This window comes from Trachurus japonicus, chromosome 10 (assembly GCF_045865225.1).
Source record: "Trachurus japonicus isolate A0001 chromosome 10, Traja_1.0".
NCBI lineage: Eukaryota > Metazoa > Chordata > Actinopteri > Carangiformes > Carangidae > Trachurus > Trachurus japonicus.
The window spans coordinates 37,181,707-37,198,127 of record NC_140916.1 but is presented as its reverse complement, the minus strand read 5'-3'; the positions used below and the strand labels follow the sequence as shown (position 1 = coordinate 37,198,127).

Below are 16,421 nucleotides of genomic sequence, written 5' to 3'. Positions count from 1 at the left end.
TAAAGGTACTTTATTTGTCACATATACAGCTAGTACAGTGAAATTCTTTCTCTGCATTTAACCCATCCCTGAGGAGCAGTGGGCAGCTGCGGTGCAGCGCCCGGGGACCAACTCCAGATTATGAGCCAGTGCCTTTGGTCAGGGGCACTGACTGGAGGATTAACCTAGCCGACATGTTTTTAGTGGTGGGGGAAACCGGAGTACCCGGGGGAAACCCACGCAGACACGGGGAGAACATGCAAACTCCACACAGAAAGGACCTGGGCGGCCAGGGATTCGAACCCAGGACCCAGGACCTTCTCACCGTGCCGCCTAATTATGGACCGCCTAATTATGGACCTTTCTGACATACATGGAGGTCACTATTGCTCCTCAAACCACAAAGAACATATTGTTTTTCACAATTTCCGCCTAAGTTCTTTTTCTTTATTTTAACCCTGTAGTACGTAGGAACACCAGGGATACAAAAAACAGATACTGAAATACTTACTTGCCAATGGAGTTTCAGAAAATGTATAATATCACCATATTATTACAATCTGGGGGATTACTGTGAGCCTGGAACCTGACTAGGGAGTTACTGCGGGTAAGAAGCCAACACGCATGCTGACAGCTTTCAAAATGTTGTTGGTATCCATCTACTCTAGTAAAGGCAACTAACACTCATTTTGATTTAATTAATGTGTTCATGTAAATCAATGAAGTTATTTGAATCAATTAATTCCATAGATTAAAGCTAGCTAGCTAGATTATCCATAGATTTTAGCTATTTTCTACTTACTAGCTAGCTAACGTTAATTCGTGGAATTCACTGATTTCATTACCAGGCTATAGCTTACCTATAGGCCTAACCCAAGTTCATTCAACTTTGTTCTCTATGTAACTAATATTACATATATTATATGTAACTTAATAACGTTGTTAACTTAATAACGTCGTTATAAAAAACGATAATACATACTTGAGTTTTTGCAGTGTAATGCTGCATTAGCATCAAAACAAAGAAGGCTAAATAAAAAACGATAATACATACGTAGTCTAAGAAAAAAAAAGGGAACGTTAGGGGGAGGGGCCCACTTTAGTATTCTTTAAGGGGGCCCAGAATTCCTAGCAACGGCCCTGGTGCCTGGCACGTGTTAGTGACCTCATAGCAGCAGAAGGAAAGTACCATCCAAACTGCTTCAAAAAGTTCAAGCAAAAAGCGTCAAAGACCAAAGATAGTTCAGAAAACATGGTCTTGCTATCATTACTATCCATATTTGTAATTAGTGGCCCTGTTCGGTGAATTTTACTGATTAATTAAATGGATGAAAAATGTCTTCCTGGCCTTTGATTATTATTGCATTAGTATTAGTAATAATATCCTTATTTCTAAACAATTTTTTTAATGCTGGTCCAAAGAATGAATGGGCCTGAGCTGGTTACTGCTATTTTAAGGCTCATAATAACCTCTCACAAAGAAATAGTATGGGTTTGTCATACATTTCCTGAATCCTCAAAGTCCGTTAAGTATTGAGGTTGGTGGCTTTTGGGTCCTTGATACCCCTTGATCCCACAGGGATATAAGAAACTATAACATTTAAGCGAAAATTGTGGGAAAATGTGTGTAATGTATGGTATAAATAGGTCATGTGACCTCTGTGTTTGTCAGAAAGATACAAATGGGCTTAAATGAAAGCCTAGAAGGCCCCCTTTACAATGAGACCAAACAATCATATAGCTATAAAATATTAACAAATAGGAAATTGATAGCCATTTCTAATTAATCAATAATTATGTTAATTAATCAATAATTATGAATAAACGGTAACTAACCTGACTAGAGGCCAGCTTATTATGGTTCACGGTTCAGAAGCCTAAAATGGTCCAACCCTGACCTCTTGTGGCCAGAAAAACATTGTACAATTTTATTTTTCTATTTAGAGAAGTGTGTTACTGTAGTGCGTTACAGTTAATTGTCAACAGCGATTTGTTAACTGTAGGTTAATGATCTCTGTGGTGTGTATGAATGAAAGACATGTTGTGGATGCAGGCAGTATTTGGGAGACAATCAGTCTATTATATTGTAAGCCATTAAGACCAACAAAAACCAACCAAAAAAACAATATGTCCCTTTTAGTTTAACTTTGAGATTGTTCCTATGCTACTGCCAGATAAAATTCTCAGTATGAATAGACACATTCACAAAGCACACTGATAAGAGAAGATCAGAAATAATCAAATGGCACAAGTCGACCTACAGAAAGTCAGCCTATAGTACAACTTCTAAAGAAATTAAAAATATCAATAGCTATTTAAAGCTGAATGAACATAAATTCACAAAGTGTGTTCTTAGGTGTTGTAGCCTATGTAAAAAGTTGTATGAAGCCTTTTGTGTGTCCAGAGGGACTTATCCATTAAAAACACATGTCATTTGATGTCGGTGTGAGTGAGGAAATCTTAAGAAGTGGATGGAAGCAGCATCCTATTGGCTCACTGAACCAGTGGCGTGCACAGACTTTTTGAAGGGCAGGGGCGAAAAGGAAACATAATAGCGCGTCCTCGCCACTGAAGAGGGCACTTTAACACGCGTTTTGGCTCCTAGATGTGGCACCTAGAGGGCACTTTCAGGGCTGCCAAGTTTCAGAAAATGACAAGAGTGAGACTGTAGCGACATGGTGCGTTTCAAACAGGATAGACCATTTACGACAAGACAGCCAGGTTTGAGGATGAAGATGAAATTACATTTATTGTGCACAAAATAGACTTTGGCGCTTAGACCACGGGTGTAGACCAGCTGAGTAAACTGATCTGGGGATGAGAAGCTTGCATCTGAAGTAGTTCTATCCCCCCCGGGCCGAGACACTGGTGGTGGTAGGGAAGCTTGAAGTCGCCTGATGAGGGAACTCATCGGTTGAAGATCCAGATTAAGACAGTCTGTATCTTGATGGAGGTGGTGCCAGGGTGGAGGTGGGCTGAGAGTTTTGCAGGAATGACGGCTGGATGACAGGAGAGAGAGAACTTTTAAATTTGATGCTAATGACGGATTGGTGGAAGGGAAAGAGGATGGCAGACTGTGATTGGCTGAATTATGAGAATGAGGGTGGAGCGAGAGGATAGCAGGAAAACAGGGAAAGGGCTTTGAGGTGTGCTTAAAGAGATAGTCTTCCTGTCTGAACTTTCGCTTAGCTTCATTTGGCCGGCGACCACAGGTTGGCGGCGAAAGAAAATTGGCCTTTTTTAACGTCGATTTGGCCTGTTTTAACACGTGTTTTGGCTCCCAAGAGGGCACTAAAGCACACGTTTTGGCTCCTAGAGGGCACTTAGCATGTGTTTTGGCTCCTAGAGGGCACTTTAACGCGCGTTTTGGCTCCCAGGGGGCACTTTAGCACGCATTTTTCAACAATTGGGCCACGAGGGGGGGCGACAGTTGTATTTGTATGTTTTTACTCACAGCAAAAACTCAAAATCTTTCCAAGAATATTTGTCTTATTTCTTGTCAAAACTAATCTCTTTCCTCTTAAAATAACTTGTTTTTAGATCATTTTCAGTTGTTTCAAACAAATTTTCACTTAAAATAAGTAGAAAAATCTGCCAGTGAAAGCAAGTGTTTTGTGCTTGTAATGAGAGAGAAAAACTTGACCTATACTATCAGATTTTTCTACTTATTTTAAGTAAAAAATCTGCTTGAAAGAAGTAAAAAAAAAGTGTCTAAAAACAAGCTACTTTTAATAACAATATGATGTGTCTTATTTTAAGTAGAATGAGATTTGTTTTGACTAGAAATAAGACAAATGTTCTTGGAAAGATTTAGAGTTTTTGCAGTGCTTTCATGTATTTCACATGTCAGTTCAGTGTGTTGTGTGGGTCTGTGCTGCACACATCAGAGCTCTGTGTGTGTGTGTGTGTGTGTGTGTGTGTGTGTGTGTGTGTGTGTGTGTGTGTGTGTGTGTGTGTGTGTGTGTGTGTGTGTGTGTGTGTGTGTGTGTGTGTGTGTCACATGCCGTCAGGCCGCGTGGAGTGGGGGGGCAGCAGTGCGCTCTGCTCCAGCAGCATGGACAGCGATGATGAGAACATAGAGGAGGTGGTGGAAGGTGAGCGACGTCTGCTTCTACTTTACATTTATATATTTATATTTATATATTTATATAGCTACAGGCTCGATGTGGTCCGGCTGAGACCAGCGCGCTCTGTTTTAGATCCGGATCACGTCTCTGCATGCATAGTCAGTGTGTGTAGGCCTGCTGGCTGCTGGCTGCTGGCTGCATGGGGAGGACAGCAGAGCCGCGGTCTGGATTAGAGGAGGAAACGCGCCTGACGGTGCAGCAGATCGGGGCGCGGATCAGGTCCGAGTCCCGCTGCACAGAGCCTAGAGGACTAAACTAAAGCCTACTGCTTTATGGTAGCTGGTCAGCAGCAGTGTGATCAGACCAGACAGGGTGTAGTGTAGTGTAGGTGTGGTAGTGGAGCTGGTGGAGCTGGTGAAGCGCTGCTGCTGCTGCTGCTGCTGCTGCGGACGGAGCAGAGCAGAGCAGAGCAGAGCAGCTGCTGCTTCACGTCAAGTCAAACTGTTGGACATGACGCAGCCAGACCCAGCTGCTCTGTGGAACAAAGCTGAGCAACACTGGGCCCAGTCACACTGTCCTGGAGGAAACAGTCCACATCCAAATGTCTAATAACATAACAGCCAGTGTTCAGGAGACTTAAACTAGCTACATGCAGCCTAGTTGAACTTCACTACAATTTGCTGTAACTTGCTGGTAGTTAAATCAGTGGTTCTCAACTGGTGGGTCAGGACCCAAAGTGGGTCGCGGACCCGTTCTGGATGGGTCGCGGACAGCTGGTCAAAAAAGTAAATATTTAAAGGGACAACGAGGAGTTTCTAATCGGTTATAAAAAAGTCTCACGTTAATGTGGATGAATCTCCGCTACCCACACTTGTTAATGGGCCCAATTTCGATAAATATATCGTTCTGTCTCTATCGTTATTTTGTTATTATTAGTGGTGGCGGAAATGCTGGTTGAGCCGACCAGCGTTTCTTTACTTTCAGTTTCGCAACGAGTCATGAGAATAACGTAGCTGAATCGCCGTTTATGGTCGGAACTACGACGGTATGTGAACCTCTTTGAACCTCTGACTTTAATTATTGATGAATGAAAACATGAGTCTGTCTTGCGCCGGTCAAAAGAATTTTACGGTGCGCGCGGAGGCTCATAAATGTAGTGTGGAAACACTTTGCTTTTCCAAAACTCCTCGTTGTCCCTTTAATGCACATCTGATGTTGGACATGTCTTTTATTTTGAAAAATAACTTATTTTGAAAGGCACACGAGACACGTGAACACATGCAGTTGTAATGCTCCTCCTCACTTTCTTATTATTTGCTCCATTTGCTCTGAATGCAAAGATATCAGTTTCTTATTAATGTGGCCTGATGCAGTGAATCTGGTTTTGTTTTGTGGGTCTTTATTTTGTGCAATTTGATATTTATTCACTTTTGTGAACATGCTCTGAATGCAGAGATGCATTAGAAGTCAAATATATCGTTTTGTTGGTCTCCATATTGTGCAGATATTTTTTTATGCACTTCCATAAATGCAGTTGTCATGGTAACTCCTCAGTTTCATTCATGTGCTCTGAAATGCACTTTGCTCAATAAAGGGCACATTTTTTTTAAAGGCTTAAAAAAAAAGTCTTGGTTTGAATTCTATAAAAGTGGGTCATGATTGAATGACCATGGGACAATGTGGAGCCCAGAGTGAGACTAGTGGAGAACCCCTGAGTTAAACGGCATTCATATTTTGTTTTCACACTACATTTATGAGCCTCCACGCACACCGGTGCAGGGAAGTTACATAGTGCAGTTTCAGCCGACGCGACCCGGCTCAGGCTGCAGCAGCAGCACCATTCATCCTACTAACCATTTTTCTACCATTGCAATGAGTCTGGAAACATTATTTTAAGGCCGAAAAACTCCGCAATGTTACTTTAAGTGTCACTGTCAAATACAGTGATGTTAGACCCCTACTTCTTTTTTACACTTCACATAGGTAAGCTGCACTTGAAAATAAGAATTTTGTTCTTAATTTGCCTGGGTAAATAAAGGTAAAAAAAAAAAAAAAAGAAATCTGGGGATTCATTTAATTTAGAAAGTGGGGTGTGCTGCAGTCGGTGTAATATCCTGTACCGTCTATTACATTCAAACAATACACAATGGACTCTTTAATCCTCTCTTCATCTGTTTGTCCTGGGGGGGGGGGGCATCTCTGTCAAACACTGACTTCACATGTGAATCTGCTTTATTCAGTGTTTTAATCCTGATTCAGTCAGCTGGTGTGTGTTTTGATGAGGAGAGACAACAGCTCCCATGATGCCCAGGGCCGTTGCTAGGAATTCTGGGCCCCCTTAAAGAATACTAAAGTGGGCCCCTCCCCCTAACTTTTACTTTTTTTTTTTTCTTAGACTACGTATGTATTATCGTTTTTTATTTAGCCTACTTTGTTTTGATGCTAATGCAACATTACACTGCAAAAACTCAAGTATCTTAGCAAGAATATTTGTCTTATTTCTAGTCAAAATGTCATTTCTAGTCAAAACAAATCTCATTATACTTAAAATAAGACACATCATATTAAAAGTAGCTTGTTTTTAGACACTTTTTACTTCTTTCAAGCAGATTTTCACTTGGAATAAGTAGAAAAATCTGATGATACTGGAGCAAGTTTTTCTTCCTTATTACAAGCACAAAAAACTTACTTTCACTGGCAGATTTTTCTATTTATTGTGAATTTAAGTGAAAATTATCTAAAAACAAGTTAATTTTTAGGTAATGAGTCTTATTTTAAGTGGAAAGAGATTAGTTTTGACTAGAAATGAGACATTTGGACAAGAAATAAGACAAATATTCTTGGAAGGATGTTGAGTTTTTACAGTGTACTATGAGTATTAGTCAGGGTCTTACGTGTGTGTGTGTGTGTGTGTGTGTGTGTGTCCAGGTCCACTGGATGACGATGAGCAGCCTCATGGTTTCTGCACAGTCACCTACTCCTCCAGCGATCGCTTTGAAGGACACTTCACCCATGGAGAGAAGAACGGAAAGGGCAAGTTCTTCTTCTTTGATGGGAGGTAGGCTGCTAGAATAGAGAAAAAAAAAAGAAAAGAAAAACAGCACACACATCCAAAAGCCCATGTAGGGCGGCTGCTGGACAGACGCCATCTTTAAAAGTCACGTCATACTCACACACCTGCTATGTATCAGCCCCAATCAGTAAACAATCATCCATTAACACTGATTGTGCAGCAATTACTCATTTACACATATTAAACATAATACACAAAGTGGTAAATATCATTATTGGGATAGTTCACCCAAAATTGAAATTTCACTCATGATCTCCTCCCCCTCATGTGGACTAAGGGCTGGGATAAGTTTCAGAGTCCTCCGTGGCTTCTCTGAGTTACAGGGGGTCTCGGCGTAGCAGTGCATGTCCATATGACGGTTGCAAATGGATACCAACTGTCTTCGTAACAAAAAGACACACCAAAAAACATCCAAATACCTCCATGCTGCTCGTCTGTAATGTCCGTCTTGTATTGAAGCCCCGAAATGCGAAATTGTCCCGAAAAAAATTAAATAAGTCTATATTTCAAGCTTGTTTGTAGCGGAAGCTTCTCTTCCTAGTTCGTCCAAATTTGACGAACCGGGAAGAGGAGCTTCGAGAAGCTTCCGCTACAAAACAATGAGGGTGAGTAGATAATGAGTGAAATTTCAATTTTGGGTGAACTATCCCTTTAATATGAGTGTTATGTTATGAGTTTATGTAGGAGTTCAGGCTGTACAGTATAGGCCGTCATAGCACATAGAACAAGAAATTAGAGGCGCTTGTCTTTGATTGATACACATTCGTTTAATAACATGATCATCAGCAATGGAAAAAAACACCAACATGCTGAGGTCATGAGACACATCTCAGTCAGTACACACATCATAGGACAGAACACAGCAACAAGACAGACAGACACTCAATAGACATATCTGAAATAGGGATGCACATTTTGAATTTTTATTCTGACCGATAACCGACGCTCGTTAACCGATTATTAACCGTTAACCGATAAGATTAAGACGCTCACGGCGCACGGCCAAAAAAAAAAAAAAAAAAAAAGATCGCTCCAATTTTTTTTTGCCGTTAAATACACACGTGCGCTGCGACGGCTGATCAGCGCCACATGTCACATCCACTGTGCTCTGTCTCAGCTGATCGTGCTCTGGAGGTTAGATCGTCCAATGTAGAACTGTTTTTATAAAGTGCAGCCAAACACCAGACTGAAGGAGCAGCAGAGCTCCTCTCTCTCCTCTGTGGAGCTGCAGGAGAACAGGCTGGAGAGCAGCCACGTCCTCTTTCTTTTTTTTTTCTCAGCGCTGTAGTTACAGGTGATGCACATCTATGTCCGTGTAGCTACGTTTATTGTCTGATCTTCCTTCACGGCGGCTGCTGCTCATACTGTCAGTCCTCCTGTGGAACTTTTTGCTGCGAAATATGACTGAAGGCAGTGAACTCTGCACGTGTCGACACGCCCCCATGAGTTGACGACATAAGGAGCTAATAATAATAACTAGAAAAAGCATTTCCAAGAATGGAAATGGTGTGACTGCTGACAGCAACTGAACGCTGTTGCAGAATTAGCAAATAGTGCAAGCTGTGATCACCATACAAATGTTTGACCAAGGTCAGAATCGAACCCACAACCTCATGGTCAGTAGACTTCCACTCTGCCTCTAGGCCACGGTGCGCACACAGTTGCAGAGACTGTTGTCTGTTAATGATCTGCACACTGTCAACATCAAGAAAGCTTGAGAGTCAAGCTTGAATGACTTAGAATGAAAATGTCTGTGAATTTCAGGCTGAGCACTAACCATATGGCCACAGAGAACCTGAGTTACAATGAGCTTTATACTATGAGGAATCAAAGACTGTCCAATGACAGCTGAATAATTGGAATCAAAAGTCAAGCAATGAAGTGAAAAGACTGAGGCAGGAATCGAACCCATGACCATATGATCACTAAACCTTTACTCTGCCACTCGGCTACAGAGAGCACACTGCTTTCAAAACTGTTGTCATTCATTGTAATGTGATGATGTGCTGCAAACTGGTATGAGTAATTAAGGAGATAACAAACACCTGTAACCAATTGAAGGCGGGGGAGGAGAGCAGAATTCAACATAACATAACAAGAGTTCTTCCCTTGGATTCAAACCAGTGACCTTAGGGTTGGCAAGCATCCACCCTAACCCCTACACTACAGTGGAGTTGTGAAGAAGAGAGGTTGAGACTTTGATGAATGTGAGATTTTTTTGTGAAAAAGTTAAATATTTGAAAAAGTATAAATAGTTTAAAAGAGAAAAGTAATGCCGATAAAGTTCAAAAAAAGCTGCACGTTTTGATATATGAATTGTTGAAATAGCACAAAGTATGAAGGACTAGAAGAAGACCGTAAAAAGGCGGAAGAAAATGGCCAAACAGAAGAACAATAGTGTGACTGCTTCAGCAGTCACACTAATAAAATAACCAATAGTATTAATCGGTCAAAGTTCTTGTTATCGGTTAACGGTTAAATGGTTAATCATGTGCATCCCTACTCTGAAAACATCTCTCACAGAGAAACATATCAACACATACTGTAAGTCTCTGGGAACATCTAGAACATCTAGGCTGCTATAAACTTCAGCCCTTCATCACTAAGATGCTGCTGAGCTGGTGATGCTGATGTAATGTGACGGTATGCAGCCAGCAGGTGAATGTGTTTTCTCTGCTGCGTACTAAGAAGCCCACCCTGCATATCTGACAATGCTCTCCATGATCCCCCCCCCCCCTCCACAGCACGCTGGAGGGTTTCTACACCGACGACGCTCTGCAGGGCCAGGGGGTGTACACGTACGAGGACGGCGGCGTCCTCCACGGCACGTACGTGGACGGGGAGCTGAACGGACACGCTCAGGAGTTTGACGGAGAGGGCCGCCTGGTGTTCAAGGGCCAGTACAAGGACAACAGCCGCTGTGGGGAGTGCTGGGTGTACCACCCTGTGAGTCAGCCCACTGCCAACGCTCACATACACACTTCACTCACTCAGACCCCTCTCCCACTGGTCAGAAAACACGTTTAAACCCGCTAACAATCTGCTTTTGGTGGCAGTGGCGGAGGCGCACCGAGCTGAGGACAATTCCGGGCAAATTCAACTGGGGGCTGTATTTTCTGCATAAGACCCTGACTAATACTCATAGTACACTGTAAAAACTCAACATCTTTCCAAGAATATTTGTCTTATTTCTGGTCCAAATGTCTCATTTCTAGTCAAAACTAATCTCTTTCCACTTAAAATAAGACTCATTACCTAAAAATTAACTTGTTTTTAGATCATTTTCACTTAAATTCACAATAAATAGTACGTTTTTTGTGCTTGTAATAAGAAAGAAAAACTTGCTCCACTATCAGATTTTTTCTACTTATTCCAAGTGAAAATCTGCTTGAAAGAAGTAAAAAGTGTCTAAAAACAAGCTGCTTTTAATATGATGTGTCTTATTTTAAGTAGAATGAGATTTGTTTTGACTAGAAATGACATTTTGACTAGAAATAAGACAAATATTTTTGCTAAGATACTTGAGTTTTTGCAGTGTAATGCTGCATTAGCATCAAAACAAAGAAGGCAAAATAAAAAATGATAATACATACGTAATCTAAGAAAAAAAGTGGAAAAGTTAGGGGCAGGGGTCCACTTTAGTATTCTTTAAGGGGGCCCAGAATTCCTAGCAACGGCCCTGTACATAACATACACAACATAGATGTAAAGTAAGTGAATGACCTTTGTTGACTGTGGTCATTGTGCGTGTTGGTGTGTACTGTGGTGCATCTAGGACGGGGGCTGTGTGTTTGGGGAGGTGAATGAGGATGGAGAGATGACGGGCGACTCGGTGACGTACGTCTACCCGGACGGACACACGGCGCTGTGTGGAAGCTTTGTGGACGGGGAGCTGATCCAGGGCCAGCTGGCCTCGCTGGCCTGCAACGAGAACGGACGGCCCCGCTTCCAGCTCACACCGAGCAGTGAGTTCACATGTCGAGTGTCACTCTGTCTTTAGCAGAATTGAACCACATAGGCTACTATACTTTTGGTTTTCTGATGGAGGCTGAATATTCCATCTAAATATTAAAATCACATGAACGTCCTGCTGAACAGTTAAAGGGATAGTAGCATTTTTTTTTAAAGTGGGGTTGTATGATCTACAAATAGCCCCTAAGTACTTTAATTGCAGTAGAAGACTCTCTACACTCCTCCCGTTAGCAACGCCAGCCCATAATAGCCCTGCCCAGAGATTTACAACATACAGTGTTGTGAACAGACCCAAAGAAACGGCCTATTTTCACGGCCTAAAAGAGGTTTTACCTGGAAAAAAATACACAGTTCCATTGTTCACTATGATATAATTTTTTCCAGCCCTTCAAAGTGCAGGAAAAACACAGTTTTTATTTGGACCTCCTGGAAAAACTTATATTATAGCAAACAATGGAACTGTGTATTTTTTTCAAAAATTTATTTTGCAAAAACAATTTTATCAGCACTGGGACACATGCTGACTTTTTTTTTTTGCTTAAAGAAAATCCTTATGGCCAGAGATCACACCCCCCCCGATGTTAAACCCAAAGTTATGCACTGATCAGTCGCCAAGGCAGTGCCATCCTGACGATCTATACTATCAGATAATGTGTGTGAGGCGTGTAGGCAGTGTAGTTTTAGTCAGCTCAGCTCATATTAACCCTCTATGGTACCATGTTACCACTTTCTGGCCTGTCACATCTCCACAATTCATCCCATTTAATGCTGTAATACTTTAAAAAAGAGAGGAGACCTTAGAGAACCACTAACAATGCTTTAATTTATCACATGACTTTCAAGAAGCCACTGAAACCTTTTTTGCAGACTTTTTCAAAGGAAACAGGTTTGCCATTTTGCTCCACTAAAACGCTCTGAAAACATACAGTAACTTCCTGGCCCTTTTTCATCTGGAAAAAAATATATTTACACTAATAGATTAGTAAAGTTTAATTTTTAATAGTTCCATGCAATTTATTTACTTATTAAATAATGGAAACTTGTTAAAATGCACCTGTTGCCCGAAAGCAACAACGTACCATTATAGAAAATTGCAACGTTGCCTTGAGGCGACAGTGGACCATTATGGAATCAATATTACATTATGAGACTATGGTAGTGTGTGTTTAGGTGTAAATATAATGTTCAAAAACATATAATTCATCATGATTTAGTTTTTTATCCTTAATAAATGTGATTTTGGATGCAGTAAAGTAAACATCAGGTTATTATGATGATGATGAGGAAGATGAGGATGAGAACTGGGATGAGGATGAGGATGAGGCCAGTGAAGGTGAAAGTCTACAGAGACTGGTCGGTGTTTCTAATACAGTAGATGATGAACCGTAATAGTACAATGTTGCCTACAGGAAACAAATCCCCCTAACTTCCAAAAATAAATCATTTTTAAAAATGTCTTTAGATTATGTTTATTTAGTCTATTTTGAGACATAAAAACACTCCAAACATTTTTTCCCCACTGGCATCATGATGCAGCGGACCATAGAGGGTTTGTGTGTGAGGGAGGCAGGGATTTATGGACTTGTACATTCCCTACTCATTCTAAACTCCTTGTGTTTTTAAGGTCCTGTTTACTCCTATGACAAGTCCACATCCACATGTCTGGCCACCCACACCTTGCTTCCTGACCCCTATGAGAGCCAAAGGTGGGTTCAGCTGTTACACATGAGTCCTCTGCTCCTCTGCTCCGTGCCGCTGCAGAGCTGCTCATCACTCTGTCCCTGTCTGCTTTCTGTCTGTCTGTCAGGGTGTTGGTGGCCGACTCGACCATCCAAGGGGCAGGTCAGGGCTTGTTCGCCAAGACAGATGCTGAAATCAACACTGTGATGGCTTTTTACAACGGAGTACGCATCACACACTCTGAGGTAGGTACGACAGGTTTGATCATCTACCTGCAGTTGGCTGGAGGGAAGTGGAAACACTGAGGAGAAGCTGAACTAATTAGAAAAAAGGAAATGACCATCTGAATTATAAGGCAAGGCAATTTTATGTTGTTTAAGTTGTTTATTATCAGCAGGATAAACCCCTTAAGTTGTCGCAACTCGTTTTCGACGGGGTCCTGCCGCTGCGCACCTCACATCAACATAAAACACAACTCATCACAGTACAATGAAAGGATACAGAACAAGGGGCCTCATTCATCAATATCTTCTTAAGAACCTTCTTAGATTCTTTCTTAAGTTGTTCTTAAGAAGTTCCTTAAGAAAACCCTACGTCAGATTCATCATCTATAATGTTTTTTAAGAGACTGCAATGATTTGTCAATTATTATTATTAATATGATTATTAAAAACATCATAAAAGATAAGAAAATAATTCTTATTCAAATCATATAATATCATACAACTGCAGAACAAAAGAAAACGCTATAATCGGTTATTTTTGCAGAAGTCTCAGCACCTAAAAGTGCGTAAGTATACTCCTGACTGTTGGTAGATTTTGTTCTTAGTTAAGAACAAATTCTGGATAAGAAAACATTCATGAATGCCACAATCTTCGTAAAAACTTCGTAAGTAGGACTTAAGAACAAATTTGTTCTTAAGAACGGTTCGTGAATGAGGCCCAATCTTCTCCCAGCCCTTAGTCCACATGAGGGGGAGTAGATAATGAGTGAAATTTCAATTTTGGATGAACTATAATCTTTTTAAACAGCAGCTAAATAAATGTGTTCATCCTCAGGTGGACAGCAGAGACTGGGCCTTGAATGGAAACACAATCTCACTGGACGAGGACACTGTGATCGACGTCCCTCAGCCTTTTGACCAGACTGAGAGATACTGTGCTTCTCTGGCCCACAAGGCCAACCACTCCTTCACCCCCAACTGCAAATACGACCCGTGAGTACAGGGGCGGTCAATCTTGGACTCAAATGGAAGCTTATGAATTAAGGAAGTTTTCTATATACATGTTAGGCATAGATATTCTCCATAAAGTGCTGAAAAATAATAATTTTCATGAGAATTTGTCAGGCGAACAGTACTTTTTTTTGTCTTTTTTGGGATGTTGAGGGTGATATCTTAAAATCGAGTTGCAACAAACCCCAGAATCTTTTTTTCCTGCCTCCCCCTATGTGTCAAGATACTCTCTGCCAAATATTATAGTTGTATGACTATTTATGCCATTGTAGTACCTAGGGCTGGGCGATATGACAATATTAGATGGTGAAGGATTAGAGCGTGTAGACGATCTGCCAAAGTGCAGAGATCGTAGGATCGTCTGGGGCTCATTCTATAAACTGCAGTTCTATGCTGCAAAGCGCAAACAAAGGACATTTGCAAAGTTTGCTAGAAGAGATAACAACAGTTACTTTAGTTTGTATTTTTATTTGACCCTTTTCAATCAGCTATTTAGTGTTTTGATACTTAAAATCCTGTTAAAATGACTGTGTTGAATAAAACAAACAGTAATGTCTTCATTAATATTTGACTTTCATGTTTATTGAAAGCTACCTTTTATGTTGCAAGACTGCACTTTATCATAGTGTTGTTGTTTACCTTTTACTATGTTTACGTTGTTTGCACATGTTGGCAAAACTGCAACTGTTTAGATTAAAATCTGTTCAGAAAGGGTCTTTGGCCTAAATTGTCTATTTTTCTTTTTTCAATTTAAGATCGTGATGAAATCGAAATCGTGACTTCATTTTTAAAAAATCGTGATATGATATTTTTGCCATATGATATATTTGCATTTACATCATTTCGCCAACAAAATGACCCCAGAAAGGGGTTTTGGCCCCTGTAGCTTTCCAGCAGCTAGTTGACCAGGTTGTCCACCCAGGTTTTAATCCTTCAAGTTCCTAGAGATCATTTCTGCTGTCAAACCTTTTACAACGCTCTGTCTGTTTTCCAAAAAACTGTGATTTTGCCTCCTGGGTAGAAACAATGATCCCTTATAGTTCCTTGTATCAGTGTAAATGACTTCTAGATGTCTTGTGCAGGTACGTCCATCCTCGTTTTGGGCCGATCAAGTGCATCCGGACGCTGCGGGCTGTGAAGACGGGGGAGGAGCTCACGGTCGCCTACGGCTACGATCACGGGCTGACGGGGAAGAACGGCCCCGAGGCTCCCGACTGGTACAAGCAGGAGCTGGAGCTGTTCGGGCAGCAGACACAGGAAGCTGAGGCTCCCACCACCGGCCAATGAATGAGCCTGCAGATGAAGATGAATACCTCTGGACAATGACATACAGTAATAACCCTGTAACCTGTGCTACCACCTGACATGACTCCTGGAGCATTGTGGCACTTGATACCCCCACTCTAGATATTTGAGAGGTTAACTATGCCTCATCGAGCAGCATCATAGTGCTTGAGCAGCTCAGTTCAGTCAGATTGCAGTCTTTTGGGAGATCCAGGGCCAAAGCAACACAAGAACTATGCAAAGAAACCAAACCATCTGAAAGGACACAATCATGTCCGCAGCTGGAGGAGCTGTCCTCTATCTTCAACACACAGGGCCGTTGCTAGGAATTCTGGGCCCCCTTAAAGAATACTAAAGTGGGCCCCTCCCCCTAACTTTTCCTTTTTTTTTTTCTTAGACTACGTATGTATTATCATTTTTTATTTAGCCTTCTTTGTTTTGATGCTAATGCAGCAAGAATATTTGTCTTATTTCTAGTCAAAATGTCATTTCTAGTCAAAACAAATCTCATTCTACTTAAAATAAGACACATCATATTAAAAGTAGCTTGTTTTTAGACACTTTTTACTTCTTTCAAGCAGATTTTCACTTGGAATAAGTAGAAAAAATCTGATAGTGGAGCAAGTTTTTCTTTCTTATTACAAGCACAAAAAACTTACTTTCACTGTCAGATTTTTCTATTTATTGTGAATTTAAGTGAAAATGATCTAAAAACAAGTACATTTTTAGGTAATGAGTCTTATTTTAAGTGGAAAGAGATTAGTTTTGACTAGAAATGAGACATTTGGACAAGAAATAAGACAAATATTCTTGGAAAGAAGTTTTTACAGTGTACTATGAGTATTAGTCAGGGTCTTACACAGAATAAATCAGTCATACAAAGATTAGACTACTGGGGTTTTTTCTGGGCCCCACTGGGCGCTGGGCCCCTAGAGTTATCATCACCTTTCTCCCCTATACAACGGCCCTGTCAACACATAGTACTACTCATAGAAACATGATTCACATGCTGATAGTTGGTGCTTTAGAAATGTAGGAAATTCTTTCTTTTCTCTCAGTTTTCATTCTCCACATCTTCACTTGATGCTATAACGTCAGTAGGTTCATGCAGCAGCTGCAGCTTCCAGGTGT

The 16,421-nt window shown here is 41.0% G+C and overlaps 1 protein-coding gene across 1 annotated transcript; it reads left to right on the top strand.

The window, feature by feature from the left end:
• Window positions 1-3,976: 3,976 nt before the first annotated feature.
• setd7 (SET domain containing 7, histone lysine methyltransferase) lies at window positions 3,977-15,669 on the top strand. Its single transcript, XM_085788606.1, has 8 exons — window positions 3,977-4,073; window positions 6,975-7,104; window positions 9,864-10,065; window positions 10,895-11,084; window positions 12,716-12,797; window positions 12,899-13,016; window positions 13,831-13,988; window positions 15,089-15,669. The coding sequence occupies exons 1-8, from the start codon at window positions 3,980-3,982 to the stop codon at window positions 15,291-15,293; spliced, it is 1,179 nt and encodes a 392-aa protein (XP_085644732.1). The 5' UTR covers window positions 3,977-3,979; the 3' UTR covers window positions 15,294-15,669.
• Window positions 15,670-16,421: the final 752 nt, after the last annotated feature.